Below are 23,334 nucleotides of genomic sequence, written 5' to 3' on the forward strand. Positions count from 1 at the left end.
TATGTAAATTATTTACAGATTCATGTGTGATGGTTTCTGAGGCACAATGTTAATAATTTAAGGAAGAAAATGAAAATTTCATCCAGAAACACATCTTGGGGAATCATAATTATAGAACTTAAATTTTCCAGGTGATTGGACTATTCTTGTGAAAAGTTTATAGGAATCTGTGTAACAAGATCTCATTTTTATCTGTTTTGAGCTCTAGATGTGCTATAACCTGAGCAATAAATGAATACTGGTAGATGGTAACTTGGGAAGTTTCCCTTCTTTAAATCACACTTACATTTCCTGTACCGATGTTTTTTCCTTGAGTGCTCCTATTTCTGTGCTGACCAGAGTTAGTTCTCCTTACTTTGTAAGATTAGATTTGAAGTACTGCCTAATGTAGGATGGTCAGTAAGAAAGCAGTTAGTTGTATGACTTAAATTTGGGCAGAAATCCTTAAAACTGTAGGAAATGACTTTTTTTTCTTGTTCACATCTGTCTTCACCTCAAATTGATTTTGCTGTGTAAAGTTCTCAGCTGTTATGTTTGGTCTTAGATCTTATGCTAGGTACTTGACACCTAAGCTTCATTTACTTGTGATTTTACTTGGTTCTTTCTGATAGTGATAATAGGTCTCATTTTCCAAAGCACAATACAACTGATTCATCTTTAACTTGCTGACTTTGATTTTTTTGTTTTTAGTCTTCTCCTGGAACTTAAGCATCATACTATATAGGGTGTATTTTTATTCCTCTGAAAGAAGAAACCATCTATATTTTTACTGAAATTTTGATGTGCTCAGACATCTAACCCTTCAATTTAAATGTTTTAAACTCAGTATGAAATTCCCTTTAATAGTTAAACTTTAGTGTGAAAGACTACTTTTTAAATATCTATATGCAGGCTCTGCATACATCTGGAATCTGTTTAAGATATGTAATAAATTCCTTGTAAGTTTGAAATCTTAAATGGTTTTTTTTTTTTTAATCAACATGATGCGTAAGTTTTTTTTTTCTTAAAAAAAACGGCATCTACTTAAAGGGATTTATGACTAAAATTGCTTATTTTTCTACAGAGTTGTCTGCTGGTTCTCAGCTTGAAGAAGATTCTACAGTCCTTATTGATCCTTTTTCTTGGCGTTACCATTTTTTGAAGCAAAGTTAACCTAGCTTTCTAGTTTGAGCTTTCTTTTTGGCCGTCTTTAAAACAATTTTTTTTAAATCTATAAAATAGACAAGAGATAGTTCTACAATGTCCAAGTCATTCCAGCAGTCATCTCTCGGTAGGGACTCACAGGGTCATGGGCGTGACCTGTCTGCGGCAGGAATAGGCCTTCTTGCTGCTGCTACCCAGTCTTTAAGTATGCCAGCATCTCTTGGAAGGATGAACCAGGGTACTGCACGCCTTGCTAGTTTAATGAATCTTGGAATGAGTTCTTCATTGAATCAACAAGGAGCTCATAGTGCACTGTCTTCTGCTAGTACTTCTTCCCATAATTTGCAGTCTATATTTAACATTGGAAGTAGAGGTCCACTCCCTTTATCTTCTCAACACCGTGGAGATGCAGACCAGGCCAGTAACATTTTGGCCAGCTTTGGTCTGTCTGCTAGAGACTTAGATGAACTGAGTCGTTATCCAGAGGACAAGATTACTCCTGAGAATTTGCCCCAAATCCTTCTACAGCTTAAGAGGAGGAGAACTGAAGAAGGCCCTACATTGAGTTATGGTAGAGATGGCAGATCTGCTACACGGGAGCCACCATACAGAGTACCTAGGGATGATTGGGAAGAAAAAAGGCACTTTAGAAGAGATAGTTTTGATGATCGTGGTCCTAGTCTCAACCCAGTGCTTGATTATGACCATGGAAGTCGTTCTCAAGAATCTGGTTATTATGACAGAATGGATTATGAAGATGACAGATTAAGAGATGGAGAAAGGTGTAGGGATGATTCTTTTTTTGGTGAGACCTCGCATAACTATCATAAATTTGACAGTGAGTATGAGAGAATGGGACGTGGTCCTGGCCCCTTACAAGAGAGATCTCTCTTTGAGAAAAAGAGGGGCGCTCCTCCAAGTAGCAATATTGAAGACTTCCATGGACTCTTACCGAAGGGTTATCCCCATCTGTGCTCTATATGTGATTTGCCAGTTCATTCTAATAAGGTGAGTTATGCAACAGATGCTTCTAATTTCTTTTACATTGTAGTGCCTATTCTGTATTTGCCTATATCTTTTACTCTAATTCTGTAGTCTGATGACCCTGAGTTGATCAAGAATTTTTTACTTTTGAGAACACTTTGTTTGGAAGGTAATTGTTTTTGAGCATTTTAAACCAGGGCTTTACATTAATACAATCTGCCTAGATTACTTCTGGCCACAAAGCTGTCATCCACTGGGATTATCTTGTTGGTTTTTGGCATCACTATGTTCTTCTTAATCATATATTTAAGCAGGTTTTTTGTCTGCTTTGTTGAATTGTTTTAAGTATTTTTTTTTTTTTTTGCAGTCAATGTGCTCTGCCATTCAGGATGCTAGATTTCAGCTCTCCATCTGTCTTGATTGCTGATTTGTATGTAGTAAAGATGTATTCTTGAACAATTCTCTTTTTTTCCTTATCTGTGGCTACAGGGAAAGAGTTAATGTAGAGCCCTGGTATTTGTTTCAGTATGTTTCTTATTTTAGATTAGTTCATTCTTCCTTTTTTTATTTCCCTTTAACACAAACTCTCATGCTATGACTGAAATTTTTCATCATTTTTTTTCTCCTTTTCCACAACTTTCTTAAACATACTTCCAAAACTCACTTTTTATTATCCCATATTGCATCTGTCCCTTTAGAGACTTGGACAAATCAACTACTACAATATCCTGCTCTGTGTTCCTCATAAACAAATTCTTTTTCTGAGTTAGGCTTAGACTTCTGGTATAGTCATTTGAAAAAAAATCTAATTCTCCTTTGCTTTAATTATCACATCTGGCAAAATGGTAACTTTTTCAAAATGCCCTTTTAAATACGTTGTCCTTTCTCTTTCAACTTTTTCAATGTTATTCATTCTCACTGGGTTTTTTTCAGCATGTGGTGCAGTTGACATAAAGTCAACAATACAGCACCCCCATTAGCTTGATCTGTAATCTGTGACCATCCATTTTTCCTGATGTACTGTATAGTTACTCTACTTAACTGGAACAAGTTGCTGCCATGAAATTGATTTGATGGTTACTGTTACAGGAAGGGTCATTTTCTTTTCATATCTGTTCCTTTGATATGCATTTTTTAGTGAGTATTTTTTAGTAGACTAAATCATATTCTTACAGATTTTCGTTTTTAGTATTCTGTTTTAAAGAGTATTACCAATCACTCCCTTTTCTGTGTTAGGATATCAGTATTTTTTAACCTTTAATGCATACCAAAGTAAATTAACAAATGAAATTTAGTTTTATAGGTTTATTTTCATTTAAGAAATAGAACCCCAAACTCATAAAAGTCTGCAAGTTTTAATTGATAAATATTTTGCTTGTTACCTTTTTCTAAATTTGCTAAATATATTAAATATACATGGAATTTGTTAGTTTTTGTTCAGTATTAAAATTTTAGGTCCGGTGTGAATTAATACGATGAAAAAAGTCCATTAAATTGGTGATTCCAATTTCTTCTACATCTTGACTGTTTATAGAGAAACAGTCTACTGTTTCTATAAAGAAACTACTAAAATAAATAGTTGCAGTGTCTCAAATGAAAGTGGTTTTAAGAGACTTAAGATCTTTGCTATTGGAGTCATCTTAAAGCTCTTGAGACATCATAAAGTAACATGAAACCATGAGAGGACTTTATATCAGAGAAAAGTTTCTGTTTTTATATATGATTATTTTCTCTTCAACTTTTACTACCTTCTAGTTCCTGAAGAAGTTTAATAACATATATGGATCTAAATTAACAAAAGAGCAGTTTGGTGTACCACTGGGTTCAAGAGTAAGATACCTTACCCTAGTATAAGAAGTACTTTTAGCCTATAAAAATGTTTAGATTCTAGTTAGTTTTGGTATTGCATCCAAATACTGAGTACATTTAAGAACTATTTCAGAAGCCTTTTTATTTCGTTGATTGGTTTACAAAATTTATGCTATTGGTAAATTGGACCAGTTTAAAGAAGTTTATATACAGGGATTTTCTTCATTTCTAGTTGCCTTAATGTTTTCTGTGTATGTGCATTACTTAAAAAAAATCGCTTTGGCAGTGGACACTTCTCATTTTATAACTGATATAGAAACTATAGACAATTCCTGTGGTAGAAGTGATAATGAAAAATTTTAAAACATTTAATCCTGCTCTCTGGTATTGCTGCATAACTTGGAAAATCTGTTCATTTCACTTAGTGATAATGTTAAATGATCTACATGATCAAAAATTCTTCCTGTGAAATAAACTTAGGTGGAAAACATCTAATTTGTCATCATGGAGTACATTTTTGATATTTTCAGTGACTTAAATAATGGTGTTGCTTTTATTTCTTTCTAGGTCATTGTAGAACATAAGTTGCTTTTGTACACAATTTCAAACTTTCTAAAAGTTCCTTTCTCTTAAAATTCCCCACCACAGCCCTTTGGCTATTACGTCACTTGAGTTTATATTTTTTTCTTATAGTATTACTCTTAAAGCCCATAAATTATTCTTTATTCTGCAATTCTGGAAGTGCTTTCCAAATTATTCTTTGTTTATATAAAGTAAGGTACCTCATCAAGGTGAATGTAGTTTTCTCACAGCAACTTCTGAGTTCAAAAATCCTTATTCGTTATTAGTCTGATGTGAGAGTTACTTCAGTATAGAATCCAAGGATAATAGGTGTTTGAAAAAACCCTTTCACTTAGTCTTTATCTTAAACCAAACAAATCAAGTATGGTAGTACAGGTTAGTATTAAGTGAGTTTGGGAGGTAAATGACTTTCATTTCCTTGTCTTGACCCTGCTTTTAACACATTAAAAGATAAGCCACGCTTTTACCATAAGTTTGGATTTTTTTTTTTTTTTTGTAGAGACAGAGTCTCACTGTACCGCCCTCAGGTAGAGTGCCATGGCGTCACACGGCTCACAGCAACCTCTAACTCGGGCTTACGCGATTCTCTTGCCTCAGCCTCCCGAGCAGCTGGGACTACAGGCGCCCGCCACAACGCCCAGCTATTTTTTTTTTTGTTGTTGTTGTTGCAGTTTGGCCGGGGCTGGGTTTGAACCCACCACCCTTGGCATATGGGGCCAGCACCCTACTCACTGAGCCACAGGCGCCACCCTGGATTTCTTTTTTTTTTTTTTTTTTGAGACAGTTTCACTTGTCACCCTCGGTAGAGTGCCCTGGCTTCGCAGCTCACAGCAACCTTAAACTCTTGGGCTCAAGCGATTCTCTTCTCTCTTGCTTCCCAAGACCTGGGACTATAGGCGCCTGCCACACCACCTGACTATTTTTAGAGATGGGTCTTGCTCTCTTGCTCAGGCAATCCACCCACTTTGGCCTCTCAAGTGCTGGGATTACAGGTGTGAGCCACCATGCCCTGCCCATAAGTTTGAACCTTTAAAGATCCTAGGAGATTGGATATAATTTGTGTTCAGTTGTGTACCTTTTGAATCTCTTATGAATTAGGCATAATAGGATGCCATTTATTTCCTCTCCAAAAACGCTAAAGGAGTATCCAAACTTTTTTTTCGCGGCACGTTGGAAGAATAAGAGTTGTCTTAGGCCACCCATTAAATGCACAAACACTGTGAAAGCTGATAAGCAACAAAGAAGGTCTGTGCATACTTTTGATGTTACCTGACCAACACCACAGATAAGGGGGGGAAGTCCTCACACTTTTGTTTTTTGTTTTGAGACAGTTTCCCTCCTCCACTCAGGCTAGAGTGCCATGCAACCTCAAACTCCTCCAATCCTCTTGCTTCAGTCTCTCCTGAGTAGCTGCAGCTACTGTCACACACCACCTAGCCTGGCTAAGTTTTTTGTTGTTGTTTTTGTCTTTTTGTCCTATTAGAGACTGGGTCTGGCTTTGCTCCAGGTGGTCTTGAACTTCTGACCACAAGCAGTCCTCCCACCTCAGCTTCCCAGAGTGCTAAGATTATAGGCATGAGCCACCATGCCTTGCCCTGCAAGGATTATTTATTTTCTTTTGTGAGACAGTCTCACTATGCCACTCTGGGTAGAGTGCCCTGATGACACAGCTAACAGCAGCAACCTCAAACTCTTGGGATTAAATGATGTTCTTGGCTCAGCCGTCCAAGTAACGGAGACTTACAAGCACCTGCCACAACGCCCAGCTATTTATTTTTTGTTGCAGTTGTCGTTGTTTAGCTGGCCCAGGCCATGTTCAGACCCACTAGCCTAGGTATATGTGGCAGACGCCATAACTACTGTGCTACGGGTCATAAGTCTACAAGGATATTTTTAATAAAACCTGAAATTTTTAAGTTAATAATGTTTAATTTTTTATTCTTTCTGAATTTTGTGAACTTGTGGCTCTTAGTGCATTTTAAAAATGGTCTCCAAGAAGTCTATGGTCTGTTATTTTGTTAGTAGGAAGTTTATATATCTCAAATACCTGAATCTAGAGCCAGCTGGAGAGATCTTAGCTATTCATCTTTTTTTGGTAGAGACAGGGTTTCACTGTGTTGCCGAGGCTTGTCTTGACTTTCAGAGCTCAAGTGATCCTCCTGCCTTACCCTCCCAAAGTTTTGGGATTACTGGTTGAGCTACCACATCCAATCTGTTACTACTAGCCTATTCTTTTAAAAAGACAGCAGCACCTGTGGCTCAAGTGGTAGGGTGCCGGTCCCATATGCTCTAGGTGGCGGGTTCAAACCCAGCCCCGGCCAAAAACCAAAAAAATAAAAAAAAAAAAGACAATCTAGCTTTGAGGGACATTGGAATAGTATTTGATAGCTCCCTGCTTTCTAAGGAGGAGCCATTTTGTTGGATGTGTTCCATCTTAGTTTTTTCACAAGATTCTGGTTTATTCTATCAGGGCATAGGAATGTATGTTAACTATTGTAATATAAATCAGTTTTTCAGAATTAGGATTCCTTTTATAAAATACCCTTCTGAGGCTTTTTAAAAAGGAAATTCTTGTATCTTATTTTAGTCCAGCTCTAAGTGAGACATCCCCCACCCTTTAAAAACACATTTCTTGGCGGCGCCTGTGGCTCATTTGTTAAGGCGCCGGCCCCATATACCAAGGGTGGCGGGTTCATAACCTGGCCCCGGCCGAACTGCAAACCAAAAAATAGCTGGGCGTTGTGGCGGGCGCCTGTAGTCCCAGCTACTCGGGAGGCTGAGGCAAGAGAATCGCTTCAGCCCAGGAGTTGGAGGTTGCTGTGAGCTGTGTGATGCCATGGCACTCTACCCAGGGCGATAAAGTGAGACTGTCTCTACAAAAAAAAAAAAATTTCTTAAGCATGTTTTATACCCAAATATAATTGTATTAGGTAGCGTGGGTATTACAGAAATTGCTGCAGTTTGTGAAACACCAATAATAGATGTAAAGCAGGAATTCTAAAACAATGCAGTAGTTTTATGGGGGGGATTGAGCACTTTTCATGTCCCTAGGAAGAGTCTGATAAGCAGTCTCTAACTCATTTGCTTTTCATAATAACTATGAGAGTATTTTCCCAGTGAATTTAAATAATGACTAAGGATTTGCATCTGAATATATGCATTTTGGAAATAGAACACAGGCAGTCTAGCAACAGAACCCACTTTCCCTAACTCCTTCCTTATATTGCCTGTTGCCTTAAACAGTTAACTCATTTATGTCTTGAGTTTTTTCCTACAGACAGGAAAATTTGTTTGAATAAAATTTCTTCAAATTTAAAATAAACCACAAAGGCACAAATACTGGGAAAGTGTAATATTTTCCTCCCTGAAAATGGAGACAGGTATTTCTTAAATTTACTTCTTTCTTTTAGGAAAATAAGATGGGGGTATGGTTTGGTAATGGAGATCATTTTCTAAATAAGCCATTCCTGTTGAATTATATTACCTTTTCACAGCAGTTCTAATTATGCTGCATTTTTCCCTACGTGTTTAGTAGGTAATGCACTTGTTGGAACAAGCTGCCTCAAAGGCTGGATTAAATTAAAGATTCTATTTTTAACCACTTGGTCTCATTTATAGCATATATTTTCTAGAAGAATAGATTTATACATGGATATTATTATTTAGAGTGCTGAAAAATAACTAGTCCTATTAATTATACAATGAATACTTTAGTATGGCCCATAGTAGAAATTAATATGCTTTGCCAATCTCACGGTCAGTTACTACTCTTTATTGTTTATTAACTCTTCATCTTCTTGTCAAGTCTCTTTTAAGTGTGTTGACCAAGTTATTCAGTTTTTCCAAGAATGTGCATAGCGTATTTGAGGGCAGGATAAAGCTTCAAGGATTCAAAGAAATGGTTTTAAATTAAATCATTGTGATTTAATCAATGGGCAGGTGTTTGTACAGCCTAAGATACTGCATAGACCTTAACATCCTAGAGTTTTAATGGTTCAGATGACAGTATTTTAGCTTTATTTTTGTTAATTCTACTAATTTACTTTGCTGCAGGAGTGGAGTCAACATATCAATGGAGCAAGTCACAGTCGTCGATGCCAGCTTCTTCTTGAAATGTAGGAGTTTGAAATACCTTTAAAGCATCCTTATCCTGAATCAGAAACAGCCATTATTGGTCTTTGGGAGTTCATCATTTACTTGTAATATCCACAATATTATTATCACATATTTGATACTGTCCAGGCAATACTAATTACAAACAAAATGTTTAGATCTGGAAACCTTATATTGAATATGAGGTGCAGTGACAGTGGCACTTTGTTATTTAATATGATTTTAAGATAAATACACTTTGGTCGTTGTAAATACAAATTGAAAGAATTTGTAATAGGCTTACTGAAAAGACAGCATTTGGTGTGTAGAATGAATTCATAATAGCATTTTAAATGATAAACATGTTCTAAAAACATAGATAAAGAAAGGGGAGAGTTGTTAAAAGATTCTAATTAGTTGTCAAGGAAGATACTTAATAACGTGTTTTTTACTTTAAAGATACCTTTGGTTCTGAATTTAAGCTGCTACAATGAAAAGGAATTCCTAAGAAAAAAAACTCCCTGCATAAGCAGCACAGTCTCATTCACTGGAATTGCAGTTTTCACATATACCTAACTCTGTTAGGGCCTTCCTTTCTACTGTCACAACTCTATTCTTGGTATTTAATATTGAAGAAGAAAAATCTGTGGTCTGTTCTTGTTTCTGTTATTTACATTTCTAATTCCTTGTGCAACACTTTTCCTCCTTATGATTTAACAAATATAGGAAAAATTTAATTTCAACATATATTAGCTACATTAAGCAATACTAAAGTTTATTTTCGTTAATTTGGATTATTTTGAGTTTCTGGAATTCTTCTTTTGAAATATCTATAGGACATGCTTTAAAACTAATATTTCTAACACATAGACTCTCAGACAACTTTTTACTAATAAATGATCTCTATTTTAGAGGCCATACAAGGCTACTTTATGAAAGGGACAGTTTTATTTTAAAGTTAATTTTCTGGTCTTTTTAAAGCTACCCAGAATGGAATCCTGACAATGATACAGGACACACAATGTAAGTTAAAATTTTTTAAGCTACTACTTGTAAAGGAGATCAGTGTACGGAATGTAATTGATTGTACACATGTAAGTTAAATTTTTTTAAGCTACTGTTTGTAAAGGAGGTCAATGTACAAAATTTAGCTTTAATCATAAATAAAAATTTTTTATGAAATTCTATATTAAAAATTAGTTTGGGGTGGCACCTGTGGCTCAGTCAGTAGGGCACTACCCCATGTACTGAGGGTGGCAGGTTCGAACCCGACCATAGCCAAACTGCAACAAAAAAATAGCTGGGCGTTGTGGTAGGTGCCTGTAGTTCAGCTACTTGGGAGGCTGAGGCAAGAGAATCGCCTAAGCCCAAAAGCTAGAGGTTGCTGTGAGCTGCAATGCCATGGCCCTCTACCGAGGGCAACAAAGTGACACTCCTGTCTCAATTTGTTTTAAAATTCAATCTAGTTAACAAAATGTTTAGAGAATACTAATGTAGTAATTTTTATGTTTTTATTGTTAATCTAGATTTTTCCCTAGTTGGTTGACTCATATATGCCCTGAAAGATTGAAGTGGTAATAGTCATACAAGAGGTGCTTTAACAATAATAAAATCTTAATTATTTCTGATGTACTTTTTATCATGCTTTATATTTTCTGTCTTCGTATTACTAGGGGTGATCCCTTCATGTTGCAGCAGTCCACAAACCCAGCACCAGGAATTCTGGGACCTCCACCTCCCTCATTTCATCTTGGGGGACCAGCAGTTGGACCAAGAGGAAATCTGGGTGATTACAGAAAATTTATGTCACTTTTCCCTAATAGCTTTTCCGTAAAAATTAAATGCAGTGGTTATGGGCAAAAGACAGCTAATTGAAATGTTATGCAAAAATAACATTGCTTGCATTTGAAAGATACCCATTTTTTAATTAAAATAGCTTCCTATAGCAATTATATTTATTTAAAAGACTGAAAATGATTTTTGTTTTGTTTTTCTCCCATAAAGGTGCTGGAAATGGGAACCTGCAAGGACCTAGACACATGCAGAAAGGCAGAGTGGTCAGTAATACAGCCGCTTTTACTGTTTACAGTTTGGGGGAATGTGATTTGACTTTAAATCTTTACTTATTGAATCTGTATCTTGGTCATTTTACTGTAAGAACACTGCTATAGTTTGAAAAAAGTCAGGTTTTTATATGAGTTTCATGATAGTTAAAACTTGCATGTGATCCTGGGCTAGAGATCTCATTTTGATTCAGTATCTTAGAAAAATTGCTGTCCAGTTATATATTCAGTATTCACTTTGTAAACCAGTATAGAGAGATGATCTTCAGAAACCATTTGGTTATAGTCAGAGCAAATTTCCCTAGTGAAATTTGATATTTGAACTATTTACTGTTTTCTGGTTAATGGGAGACTATAAAAGTTCTGATGGATAACCTGTTTCATACTGTATTAAAGACACTTATAATGACTCATTTTTCTTCTGATAGGAAACTAGCCGAGTTGTTCACATCATGGATTTTCAACGAGGGAAAAACTTGAGATACCAACTATTACAGCTTGTGGAACCGTTTGGAGTCATTTCAAATCATCTGATTCTAAATAAAATTAATGAGGTCACTAACTAATGATATGTTTCCTAAAGGGATTAAATTATTTTATTTTTAGAAAAGGAAGTCAATGAGATCTTAGCTCATCAGTTTGGAATGTAATAGAGGGAACAGCCAATTATTTATATATGTTAATTATATATATTGGGGGGATACAATGTGCTGGTTTTATATACCATTTGAAATATTTTCATCTAACTGGTTAATGTAGCCTTCACCGCATTTTCTTAGTTATTGTGTTCAGACATTTATACTCTACACTTAGTAAATTTAACATATACCCTTGTAAAAGGCGCTGTAGGTGTGGTCTCACCAATTACCCATCCTTTTTCCCCTTCTTTTGGGGCTATAGTTGGGTTATAGCTTTCATATATGTCAATAATATTAATCTGGATACTGATGGATTATCGTTTTTTGTTTGCTTGTTTGTTTTGGGACAGAGTCTCACTATGTCGCCCTTGGTAGAGTGCTGTGGCATCACAGCTCACAGCAACTCTTAGGCTTACGCGATTCTCTGCCTCCCAAGTAGCTGGGACTACAAGTGGCCACCACAACCCCTGGCTGTTTTTTGGTTGTAGTTGTCCTTGTTGTTTGGTAGGCCCCGGCTGGATTCAAACCCACCAGCTCCAGTGTATATGGCTAGTGCCCTGGCCATTGAGCTATAGGTGACGAGCCATGATTATTATCTTTATACATCATGATCCTGAAGTGTAGTAATTTGTGTTTATTATCATGCTAATATGAGTGCTGCAAAAAGGAAAATTTTTTGAAAAACCATTTTATACCAAAATGATACCTGGTCATTATTTTAGTCTAACAAGTATAATACCTGATAAAGTAATTTACAAGCATGAGTATACCTGAAGTAGCCTTTTAATAAACCGACAAATTGGCAACACTGGGGTTTATGTTTTGTTTTGTTTGTTTTTCAATTCTATAATTCTTTAAGTTCTTTATCCAATTTAATGATTAAATATGCTATTTGTAAAGACCTGGGATAGTGTTTTTTAGAAATGATATTTTGTACAATTACAGGCTTTTATTGAAATGGCAACTACAGAGGATGCTCAGGCTGCAGTGGATTATTATACAACCACGCCAGCATTAGTATTTGGCAAGCCAGTGAGAGTCCATTTATCCCAGAAGTATAAAAGAATAAAGGTAGTATCTATTTTTTGTACATGTTGTATATCAGTTTAATACATGAAAAGCTAGAATATTCTTAACTATTGACTAATAATATATCATCCCTGCTCCTTTGTTTGTTTATTAAAGAAGCCTGAGGGGAAACCAGATCAGAAGTTTGATCAAAAGCAAGAGCTTGGACGTGTGATACATCTCAGCAATTTACCCCATTCTGGCTATTCTGATAGTGCTGTTCTAAAGCTTGCCGAGCCCTATGGAAAAATAAAAAACTACATATTGATGAGGATGAAGAGTCAGGTAATTTACATAGATTTTAGAACAGATTATTCCTCAAAATACTTTTAAGATTTTTCAGTATATCATTTTACCGAGGAAAGCATGGGGGAATAGTTTTCTTTACAGGTAAGTTAGCCCATACGATTACAAATGAAAGAGGTTGTTTAAGTCTTAGTAGATGCACATAATAAAGAGTTGAAAAATACTAAAAAGTAGAAAGCAAAGATCTCTTTCCTTGTCTGTTAGCATGTTTAATTCTGGATCCTGGTACTTTTTTTACTTTGATTTTGCCAAATTGCTCTTAAGTTTGTACCAGTATATATTTCCACCAGCATTATTTTTTTTTTTTTTTTTTTTTTTTTGTAGAGACAGAGTCTCACTCTATGGCCCTCGGTAGAGTGCCGTGGCCTCACACAGCTCACAGCAACCTCCAACTCCTGGGCTTAAGCGATTCTCTTGCCTCAGCCTCCCGAGCAGCTGGGACTACAGGCGCCCGCTACAACGCCCGGCTAGTTTTTGGTTGCAGTTTGGCCGGGGCCGGGTTTGAACCCGCCACCCTCGGTATATGGGGCTGGCGCCTTACCGACTGAGCCACAGGCACCACCCTCCACCAGCATTATTTGACAGTGCTTTGCAAACACTGGATTACAGACTTCAAAATTTGTGTAATTAATGGATGAATTGGATTATCTCATACTTGTTTTTAATTTAAAAATTCAGAGAAAGGAGAGCATTGTTTCTTTTTGGCATTAAACCTTAGTTGCTTGCTATTTTGATTAATATCTCATAAGCACATTACTTTGGGGTGGGTGGAGAGACAGATTCTCATCCTGTCACTCAAGCTAGAGTGCAATATTTTCGTCATAGCTTACTGCAGTCTTATAAATTCCTGAGTTCAAGCAAACCTCTTTTGTTTTGTTTTTTAGCAGTTTTTGGCCAGGGATGGGTTTGAACCTGCCACCTCTGGCATATGGGGCTGGCACCCTATTCCATTGAGCCACAGGCGCTACCCCAAGCAAACCTCTTATTTCACCTTGGGACTACAGGTGTTCCCCACCACATCCTGCTAACTTTTTTTTTCTTTTCTATTTTTGGTAGAGACTTGGTTAAGGCTGTAAAGGAAAGTTCTTTGAAAAGCCAAAATTCTTGAGCTGTCAAGCTCCTGACCTCAGGCAGTCCTCACATAGTTTCCAAGAGTGCTAGAGCTAGAGGGATGATCCACATACCCAGCAGTGCTTATTACTTTTCCAGAAAAACTGTATATTTGTAGCTATAATGATTAAGGACTTTGTATATCTGACAAATCCTTACATTTGGTATTTTTTTTAAATTTCAGATTAATATTGAGGGTACAAATGTTTGCATTTGTTAGGTAAAGTCCTTGTGTCCCACACTCAGGAGGTATGCCATTACCCTTACATTGTGCTCCTTAAGTGGAATATTTTGTATTTTTAATCTCTTACCCATTCCGTGGTGTCAAAGGTCAGATTTTCCTAACAAGTATATAGAATAAATAGTAAACTCTGGAGTTTTATACGGTTCTGTGAAAAATAATGTTATTATTGAAATTTTTTTTTTTTTTTTAAGGCCTTCATTGAGATGGAGACGAGAGAAGATGCAATGGCAATGGTTGACCATTGTTTGAAAAAAGCCCTTTGGTTTCAGGGGAGATGTGTAAAGGTTGACCTTTCTGAGAAATACAAAAAACTGGTGCTGAGGGTATGTAGTACTTATTTACCATCAGTTAAAAGCTTTTCACATTTTTCAAGCTGCAACATTTTTACAAACATTTCTGTATGCTAAAATTACAGGTTTATTGAAAGAGAAACCCTGGTTTGTCTCCGTGCCCGAAGCACAGTGTTTACTGCACCAGCCACATACACCAAGGGTGTGGCGGGTTTGAACCCAGCTTGGGCCAGCTAAACAACTACAACAGAAAAATAGCTGGGCATTATGGCGGGCGCCTGTAATCTCAGCTACTTGGGGCGCTGAGGCAAGAGAATCGCTTAAGCCCAAGAGTTGGAGATTGCCATGAGCTGTGACGCCTTGGCATGCTAGCAAGGGTGACATAATGAGATTCTGTCTCCAAAAAAAATATATATATATATATATATAGTGTTTGCTTATTAGCCAAAGTTTAGTTTTTTGTTTTTGTTTGTTTTTCTTGAGTTTCACTTGATGGCCCTTGGTAAAGTGCTGAGGCATGTTAGCTCACAGCAACCTCAAACTCGTGGATTCAAGTAATTCTCTTGCCTTAGTCCCCTGAGTAGCTGAGACTAGAGGCACCTGCCACAACGCCCAGTTATTTTTTTTTTTTTTAAGAGATGGGGTCTTGCTCTGGTTTAGGCTGGTCTCAAATCCATGAGCTTAGGCAGTCCATCTGCCTCACTTTCCCAAGTGCTGGGATTACAGGTGTGAGCTACCAACACTGGGTAAAGTAATCACTTTTTTTTGTTTTGTTTGTTTGTTCTTTTTTAAGAGACAGAGTCTCACTATCACCCTGGGTAGAGTGCCGGGGTGTCATAGCTCACAGCAACCTCCAACTCCTGGGCTTAGGCGAATCTCTTGCCTCAACCTCCTGAGTAGCTGGGACTATAGGCGCCTGCCACAGTGCTCGGCTATTTTTTTGTTGCAGTTTGGCTGGGGCCGAGTTCAAACCAGCCACCCTGGGTATATGGGGCTGGTGCCCTACCCACTGAGCAGTAGTCAAAGTTTTTGGCCCTATACTGGAGAGTTTTGGTGCTTTAATGTCGTTAAGTTTTTGGGGGGGTTTTGTTTTATTTTGTTTTGAGACAGTCTTAAGCTGTTGCCCTGGAGTAGAGCGCTGTGATGTCATAGCTCGGAGCAACCTCCAACTTTTGGGCTTAAGCTATCTTGCCTCAGTTTTTCTATTTTTAGTAGAGATGGGATCTCGCTTTTGCTCAGGCTGGTCTCAAGCTCATGAGCTCAAGCAATGCATCTGCACCCATCCCTTAAGATTTTATTTAACAGTCCTACTATTAAAATGTTTATTGTCCACTTCTCTTTTGGTATGGTAATTGATACACCTTTTTATTTTGAGATAGAGGGCGTCTTGCTTTGTCACCCTTGATAGAGTTCCCTCATAACTCATAGTAACCTCAAACTCTTGGGCTCAAGCGATCCTCTTGCTTCGGCCTCCTGAATAGCTGGAACTACAGGTACACAGAACGCCAGGTTGTTTTTAGAGATGGGTCTTACTCTTGCTCAGACTGGTCTCCATTTCCTAAGCTCAAGTGATCCACCCACCTCGGCCGCCCGGAGAGTTAGGACTACAGGTGTGAGCCACTGCACCTGGCCTATAGTGATTGATACCCTTTTTACTATATATAGGCAGCTTAAGTTCTTGGGTATAGTTAAAGGGATTGAATAACCTGAGTTGATTATGTAAGGGATGGTCACCGATTACTAGTTCCTTAGATAACTGTATATTCTGTAAATTAATACATTTATTTAACTTCTGTAAAATTTTTGTCTTTTAGATTCCCAACAGAGGCATTGACTTACTGAAAAAAGATAAATCCCGGTAATTTCATTTTGTGTGTTTTTTTATGCACTGCTATATTAAATTTTTATTTTTCAAATCCAGAAAAGCTGTGTTATCTTTTTGGTTACAGAAAAAGGTCTTACTCTCCAGATGGCAAAGAATCTCCAAGTGATAAGAAATCTAAAACTGATGGTTCCCAGAAGACTGAAGGTACAAATGAAGGTAAAGAACAAGAAGAAAAGTCAGGTGAAGATGGTGAGAAAGATACAAAAGATGACCAGACAGAACAGGAACCCAATATGCTTCTCGAATCTGAAGATGAGCTACTTGTGGATGAAGAAGAAGCAGCTGCATTGTTAGAAAGTGGCAGTTCAGTGGGAGATGAGACTGATCTTGCTAATTTAGGTGATGTGGCTTCTGATGGGAAAAAGGAGCCTTCAGATAAAGCTGTGAAAAAAGATGCGAGTGCTTCAGCAGCAGCAAAGAAAAAGCTTAAAAAGGTAAAGGAGGATTTTATGTTGACTGACTTTATTAGAACACTAGATCAGATCAAATCAGTATTTCAAATTATTTACCCTAGCAGACAAGGAGAATTAGATCAGATACGAACCACAGTGTAAACATTTAAATCTATTAACTCTGCAATAAATGGATAAAATAGGATATTTTATTATAGTTGCTATTGGAAGCCTGTTTACAAAGGAACTTCAGTATTGAAGGAAAAAGAACAATATTTGGTTCGTATTGCTGTCGTAGTGTGTAAGTAGACAGCCTTACAGTACAATTTATATTTTTAATAGGTAGATTATGGATTTGTAGTAAATGACCCAAGATACTTAAAATATTTTGCCATTAGTTCCAAAATTGTTGATTTGAAGGGCTTTTCCAATTTGAGAAATACACGCTTTGTCAGATATTTTTATATCTTTAAAAAACAATTTAGGACATAATGCATCACCTATAAGCACTTATAAGGTAAATATAAATATAGAAATACATGGCATAAAGAATAGTAAAACAGGGCGGTGCCTGTGGCTCAAGGAGTAGGGCGCCAGCCCCATATACTGGAGGTGGCAGGTTCAAACGCAGCCCTGACCAACTGCCAAAAAAAAAAAAGAATAGTAAAACAAAAGGCACATATTGTGTTGACTACCTACCTTAAAGGATTATGACATTGAAATGCTTTTCAAGCAATGCCCTTTAATGCTAAGTGGCTCTTGAAATGTAGAGTAGAATCAAGTGTTTTCTTTAAACATGATAGAGTAACATGCTCCTTACAAAGAACATCACTATATATCAAATCAAGTTCTTTTACATAATTAGTCTCAGAAAGTATAAAATATAAATATTCTTACCTCATTTACCTTTTTTCTCTTTGTGTGAGGCAAACCTCTCCTTATTTAAAAATTTTTTTTTTTAAATATAAGTGATTTTAGGGAAGAAAGGAAAAATTATTTTGAGAAAATGAATAAAGACAAAGACGCCATCCCTTACCCTTCAAGTAAAGTAAACGGAAGGGATGCTGCAGGATAATTGTTGCAGAGTAAATTTGTCTTTCTTAACAGCGTCGTTTCCCAGGGAGTATGGAAGGTTTTGTCACTCTAGATGAGGTTGGTGATGAGGAAGATTCGGAACGTCAGAAACTTCGTAAATCGGGCATGGCATTTAAATCTGGTGACAAAAATGATGATGGTTTGGTTGAAATTAAGGTGGACAAGATCGAGGAACTTGATCAAGAAAATGAAGCAGCGTTGGAAAATGGAATTAAAAATGAGGAAAATACAGAACCAGGTGCAGAATCTGCTGAGAATGCTGATGATCCCAACAAAGATACAAGTGAAAATGCAGATGGACAAAGTGATGAAAACAAGGAGGACTATACAATCCCAGATGAGTATAGAATTGGACCATATCAGCCCAATGTTCCTGTTGGTGAGATTTAAGTCTTTTTTTTTTTTTTTTTTTTTGTAGAGACAGAGTCTCACTTTATGGCCCTCGGTAGAGTGCCGTGGCCTCACACAGCTCACAGCAACCTCCAACTCCTGGGCTTAAGCGATTCTCTTGCCTCAGCTTCCCAAGTAGCTGGGACTACAGGCGCCCGCCACAATGCCCGGCTATTTTTTGGTTGCAGTTTGTCTAGGGCCGTGTTTGAACCCGCCACTCTCGGTATGTAGGGCCGGCGCCTTACCGACTGAGCCACAGGGGCCGCCCGAGATTTAAGTCTTTAAGTTCACTTTCTCCACCCTGTTCAGCAAATTCTCAATAAAGAGTTTTTAGATAGCATTTTAAATTAGCTTTATTTCTGTAGGAAATAAATCTTAAATGACATGCTCTTCTCTCTTTCTCTTACCCATGTCTTCTGATTTTGTGTTATTTTATGTTACCATTTTGCAGTATGTTCTTTTTTTCTCTGTAAAGTTTTCTACAAATTACATGTTTTTTGTTTCGTTTTTCTCTGTTACATTTCTGTCTTTTTTTGTTGTTGTTGTTGTTGTTTTGGCCGGGGCTGGGTTTGAACCCGCCACCTCCAGCATATGGGACTGGCGCCCTACTCCTTGAGCCACAGGCGCCGCCCTACATTTCTGTCTTTTAAAAACTATAAATAGGTGGGACTTCTTTTGAAACAGAGTCTCACTCTGTGGCCCTGGGTAGAGGGCAGTTGGTGTCGTCATAGGTCAAGGTAACCTCAAATTGCTTGGCTCAAATGATCCAACTCTGCATCTCAGGTAGCTGGGACTACAGGCATGTGCCATCATGTCCAGTATTTCCTTTTTGTTTTTTTCTCTTTTGAGAAAGAGTTTCGCTTTGTCTCTCAGTAAAATTCTGTAGTGTTATAGATTACAGCAACCTCCAACTCTTGGGCTCAAGCGATTCTCTTGCCTCAGCCTCCCAAGTAGGTGGGACTACGGGGTTTCCTTCTTGCTCAGCCTGGTCTTGCACTGGTGAGCTGAGGCAGTTCACCCACCTTAGCCTCCCAGAGTGCTAAGATTACAGATGTGAGCCACTGTAGCTTTTTCTGTTTTTAGTAGAGACTGGGTCTTTCTTCTGCTTAGGCTGATCTTCAACTCCTGAGCTGAAGCGATTCTTAAGCAGGAGCTTTAAATATCAATTAAGTACAATATCATCGTTTTGTTTTTTAGCTTAGGCACATTGGACTTCTTAAAATTATGTTGTTTCATTTAAATTATATTGACAGGTGAAAAGACTTGAGAATACTATATAAAATTTTCAATTTACTTAATTTGTAAGAATGTATCTTTGTATTTCTAGGTATAGACTATGTGATACCTAAAACAGGGTTTTACTGTAAGCTGTGTTCACTCTTTTATACAAATGAAGAAGTTGCAAAGAATACTCATTGCAGCAGCCTTCCTCATTATCAGAAATTAAAGGTAAGGCTGAATCTAAAAGAAGAGAGTTCTATTGTGAAAACTAATGAATCATTTATCTAATGTGTATGGTGTTATCTCTGGAACCAGTGCAGTGCTTCATTCTGAAGATATTTAAGCCTAAAGCAGCTGTGGATTCTAGAAACATATATTGAGCCTGTTTTCATAGTTTATGGAAAATAAATAATTTAATAATTTCTAGCCATATCATAAATTCTATGATATATACTCAATGTTTTTTATTTTTTTATTTTGTAAGACAGAGTCTCACTTTGTCAACCCCCAGTAGAGGGCCTTGGCGTCATGTCTCACAGGGGCTTCTAACTCTTGGGCTCAAGCGTTTCTTTTCCCTCAACCTCCCCAGTAGCTGAAACTACAGGTGCCCACTACAGTCTCTGGCCTTTTTTTTTTTTTTTTTTGAGACAGAGCCTCAAGCTGTCGCATCACAGCTTACAGCAACCTCAAACTCTTGGGTTCAAGTGATTCTCCTGCCTCTGCCTCCCAAGTAGCTGGGAATACAGACGCTCACCACAGCGCCCAGCTGTATTTTTTGTTGCTGCTGTCATTGTGGTATGTGGCTGGCACCTTAGCTGCTTGAGCCCACAGGTGCCGCCCTTTTTTTTTAAAGACAGAGTCTCAAGCTGTTGCCCTGGCTAGAGGAGTTGCTTACTGCTACTTCCAACTCGGGTTCAAGCAATCCTCTTGTTTTTCTATTTTTAGTGGAGACAGGGTCTTGCTTTTGCTCAGGCTGGTCTCAAAGTTGTGAGCTCAAGCAGTTTACCTGCTTCCTCCTTCCAGAGTGCTAGAATTATAGGCATGAGCCACCACGCCCATCTATATACTTAATGTTATTCAAGTATTCTGAACTTTGGTTTAGGTTGAATTTCTCTAACACGAAAAATGCTGGTTCAAGTGAATAAATCCTTTTCAACTTTGTCATAGCTTCCTATTTAGTGATCTTTATATTGGCACTTATTAATGTTGGTCTTGAGTTATTTTTATAACCAATAGTGTATAAAGATAACAGCATGAATGAATAAGGCAAAACACAACTAACATATAATTTGTTTGGATATATTGAGATAAGTTAGCCTCTTTAAGGACTAATTATTGAAATAGTGGGACAGCACTTGAAAGTAGTAAGGAACAGCTTGGTGCCTGTAGCTCAGGGGCTAGGGCACCAGCCATATACACCAGAGTTGGCGGGTTCGAACCCAGGCCTACCAAAAACAATGCCAACCACACCCAAAAAAATAGGCGTTGTGGTGGGCGCCTGTAGTCTCTGCTACTTGGGAGGCTGAGGCAAGAGAATCACTTAAGCCCAAGAGTTTGAGGTTGCTGTGAGCTGTGATGCTATGGCACTCTACCGTGGGTGACAGAGTGAGACTCTGTCTCAAAGAAAAAAAGTAGTAAAGAACTCAGTTTTATAGCCGGGCGTTGTGGCAGGCGCCTGTAGTCCCAGCTACTCGGGAGGCTGAGGCAAGAGAATCGCTGAAGCCCAGGAGTTGGAGGTTGCTGTGAGCTGTGTGAGGCCACGGCACTCTACCGAGGGCCATAAAGTGAGACTCTGTCTCTACAAAAAAAAACAACAACAAGAACTCAGTTTTAGATAACTTAGTTTTTTAAACTGCTTTATAATAAAACATTTATTGTGGTTTTGTAGTTTAAGAGCTATCTCTGTTGATTAAATGTGTACAGGTAAAAAGAGGTAGTCTTGAATCCTGGAATTATTTCAGTTCTTGGTTATTTCACTTCTTCTTTGTTGTTGCTTTATTTTTTGTCTGGGGTCAGATTTGAACTCGCCACCTCTGGTATATGGGGCTGGCGCCCTACTTCTTGAGGCACAGTTGCCACCCTTTTTTTTTTTTTTTTTGTAGAGACAGAGTCTCACTTGACCGCCCTCGGGTAGAGTGCCATGGCGTCACGCGGCTCACAGCAACCTCTAACTCTTGGGCTTACGCGATTCTCTTGCCTCAGCCTCCCGAGCAGTTTTTTTTTTTCTTTTTGAGACAGAGTTTCACTCTTTCACCCTGTGTAGAGTTCCACAGCATCATAGCTCATAGCAACCTCTGGGCTAGAGCAGTCCTCTTGCCTTACCCTCCCAGTATCTGGGACTACATGTGTGCACCACCCCACGTTGCTAGTTTTTCTATTTTTAGTAGAAGTGAGGTCTTGCTCTTCCTTAATCTGGTCTTTGCCTTCCATGTTCTTGTTATTTTTTAAGGATATAATGGGTTTTTGTTTGTTTGTTTGTTGTTGTTTTGTTTGTTTGTTTGTTTGGACAGTCTCACTTTGTTGCCCTCGGTAGAGTGCTGTAGCATCACAGATCACAGCAACCTCCAGCTTTTGGGCTTAGGTGATTCTCTTGCCTTAGCTTCCTGAGTAGCAACTTCAGATGTTTTAGCTTAGACTTCTTTTGTGTTTACATTAGTGACTTAACAGATCTGAGAATGAAGTAACTAACATACGTTTTTGGTTTTGTTTTTCTTTTGTTTTTCCAGAAATTTCTGAATAAATTGGCAGAGGAACGCAGACAAAAGAAGGAAACATAAGATGTCCAAGAAGAGTTAACGATTTCAAAGAAAATAATGGTTCTTTGTTTTTAATGTTAACCTTTTTTAAATACAATACTGATGTTAGAAGATGACTATTGTACTCTTTTGTTTTAGTGGAGAAATACTAGTCTGTTCATGTGTTAAATGTTATAGCAAGAAAGTACATACGCGGTTAAGTTAATGAAGAATAGTTTTTCTTTTATCAGAATGGCAACAGAAATACTTGTAGAAACTGACTTCGTAAGCTATTTAAGACAACTTGCACCACTAAGAAAAAGATAAAGTAGAACATTCAGAAAAATGAAATTTAGTAGTTCCAAGCTTCAAAGAAATGTTAACGTTTGATTCCATTCAATAAAGAACAAAACCAGTTGTATTTTTATTACTTTCATCTGAAACATTCCACATATTAATCTGAGCCTTGCAGACTTTTCAGTTGGAGTTTTGAAGCTTCTTTGTTTGCATTTCATTTTTGGAGAATTAATGTGAGATTGGCAATTCAAATGCAGGTGCAGTTTTCTTTTAATGTCATGCTGTTGTTTAGGTATTGAGTAATTGGCTTTAGATTTTGTAATTATTTCCCTGAGTTCCTGCTAGATTTCGTATTCTAGTAGTTCTATGTATTTTCAGTGAAATGTAAAAATATTCTTGTTCTCTCTGACCAGTATTAATTTTCTGAGATCTTACTGCTTGTCACTTGAATCCTGTAGCTGTCATACATCTCTGGTATAAGCAACATTTGATTTTTGAAGTGTGTAGATCATCTCTTCATACTTTCAAGATGTAATTTACATTTCTGCATTTTAAAGACAGTTTGGCCATAATTCTAGATGCACGCTTCTGATTCATGTACCTGCACATGTTACCTTCGTGAACAGAAATTTGCATGTATAATCTGTGTTTACTTGTGACTTTCTGGTTATATACTGCTTATATCTGTGGATTCAAGTTACTGAAGTGAATATCAATAAAAAAAACACAGGCCATGTTCATTGGTTACATATTTGGAATGTTAACCAATATGTTTGTCAGTTGTGATTTTTATTCACTCTTACACTTTTATGCATGCTTTAACATTTTTTAAGTCTATAGTAAGTGTATTAAAGACTACTAAATATCTGAGTTTTAAACTCTCTGGTGGATTTCTTGTTCCTGTTGCATAACTAAAAATGGAGCCATTCATGGTTTTTTAAAACCTCGTGAATTTAAAATGCCAAAAAGTGAAGAAATAGCATTGACTTC

General features: G+C 37.4%; 1 protein-coding gene across 11 annotated transcripts in view; it reads left to right on the forward strand.

Moving 5' to 3' along the window:
• The window catches only part of MATR3 (matrin 3), a 45,032-nt gene extending 21,920 nt beyond the window's left edge, over nt 1-23,112 (forward strand). For 4 of the 11 annotated variants that reach the window (XM_053566412.1, XM_053566413.1, XM_053566411.1 and 1 more), the window contains 14 exons: nt 1,064-2,151; nt 8,572-8,633; nt 9,592-9,633; nt 10,284-10,396; nt 10,615-10,667; nt 11,102-11,227; nt 12,257-12,382; nt 12,497-12,664; nt 14,231-14,362; nt 16,144-16,187; nt 16,279-16,648; nt 17,714-18,080; nt 19,419-19,540; nt 22,039-23,112. In XM_053566412.1, coding sequence (XP_053422387.1) covers nt 1,240-2,151; nt 8,572-8,633; nt 9,592-9,633; nt 10,284-10,396; nt 10,615-10,667; nt 11,102-11,227; nt 12,257-12,382; nt 12,497-12,664; nt 14,231-14,362; nt 16,144-16,187; nt 16,279-16,648; nt 17,714-18,080; nt 19,419-19,540; nt 22,039-22,089 — 2,688 coding nt within the window. In that variant the 5' untranslated portion in view covers nt 1,064-1,239 and the 3' untranslated portion in view covers nt 22,090-23,112. Of the gene's footprint in view, nt 1-1,063; nt 2,152-8,571; nt 8,634-9,591; nt 10,397-10,614; nt 10,668-11,101; nt 11,228-12,256; nt 12,383-12,496; nt 12,665-14,230; nt 14,363-16,143; nt 16,188-16,278; nt 16,649-17,713; nt 18,081-19,418; nt 19,541-22,038 lie in introns of all 11 variants that reach the window. The other 7 variants (XM_053566417.1, XM_053566415.1, XM_053566420.1 and 4 more) reach the window with 5 other exon arrangements.
• Nucleotides 23,113-23,334: the final 222 nt, after the last annotated feature.

This window comes from Nycticebus coucang, chromosome 17 (genome assembly GCF_027406575.1).
Source record: "Nycticebus coucang isolate mNycCou1 chromosome 17, mNycCou1.pri, whole genome shotgun sequence".
Taxonomy (NCBI): domain Eukaryota; kingdom Metazoa; phylum Chordata; class Mammalia; order Primates; family Lorisidae; genus Nycticebus; species Nycticebus coucang.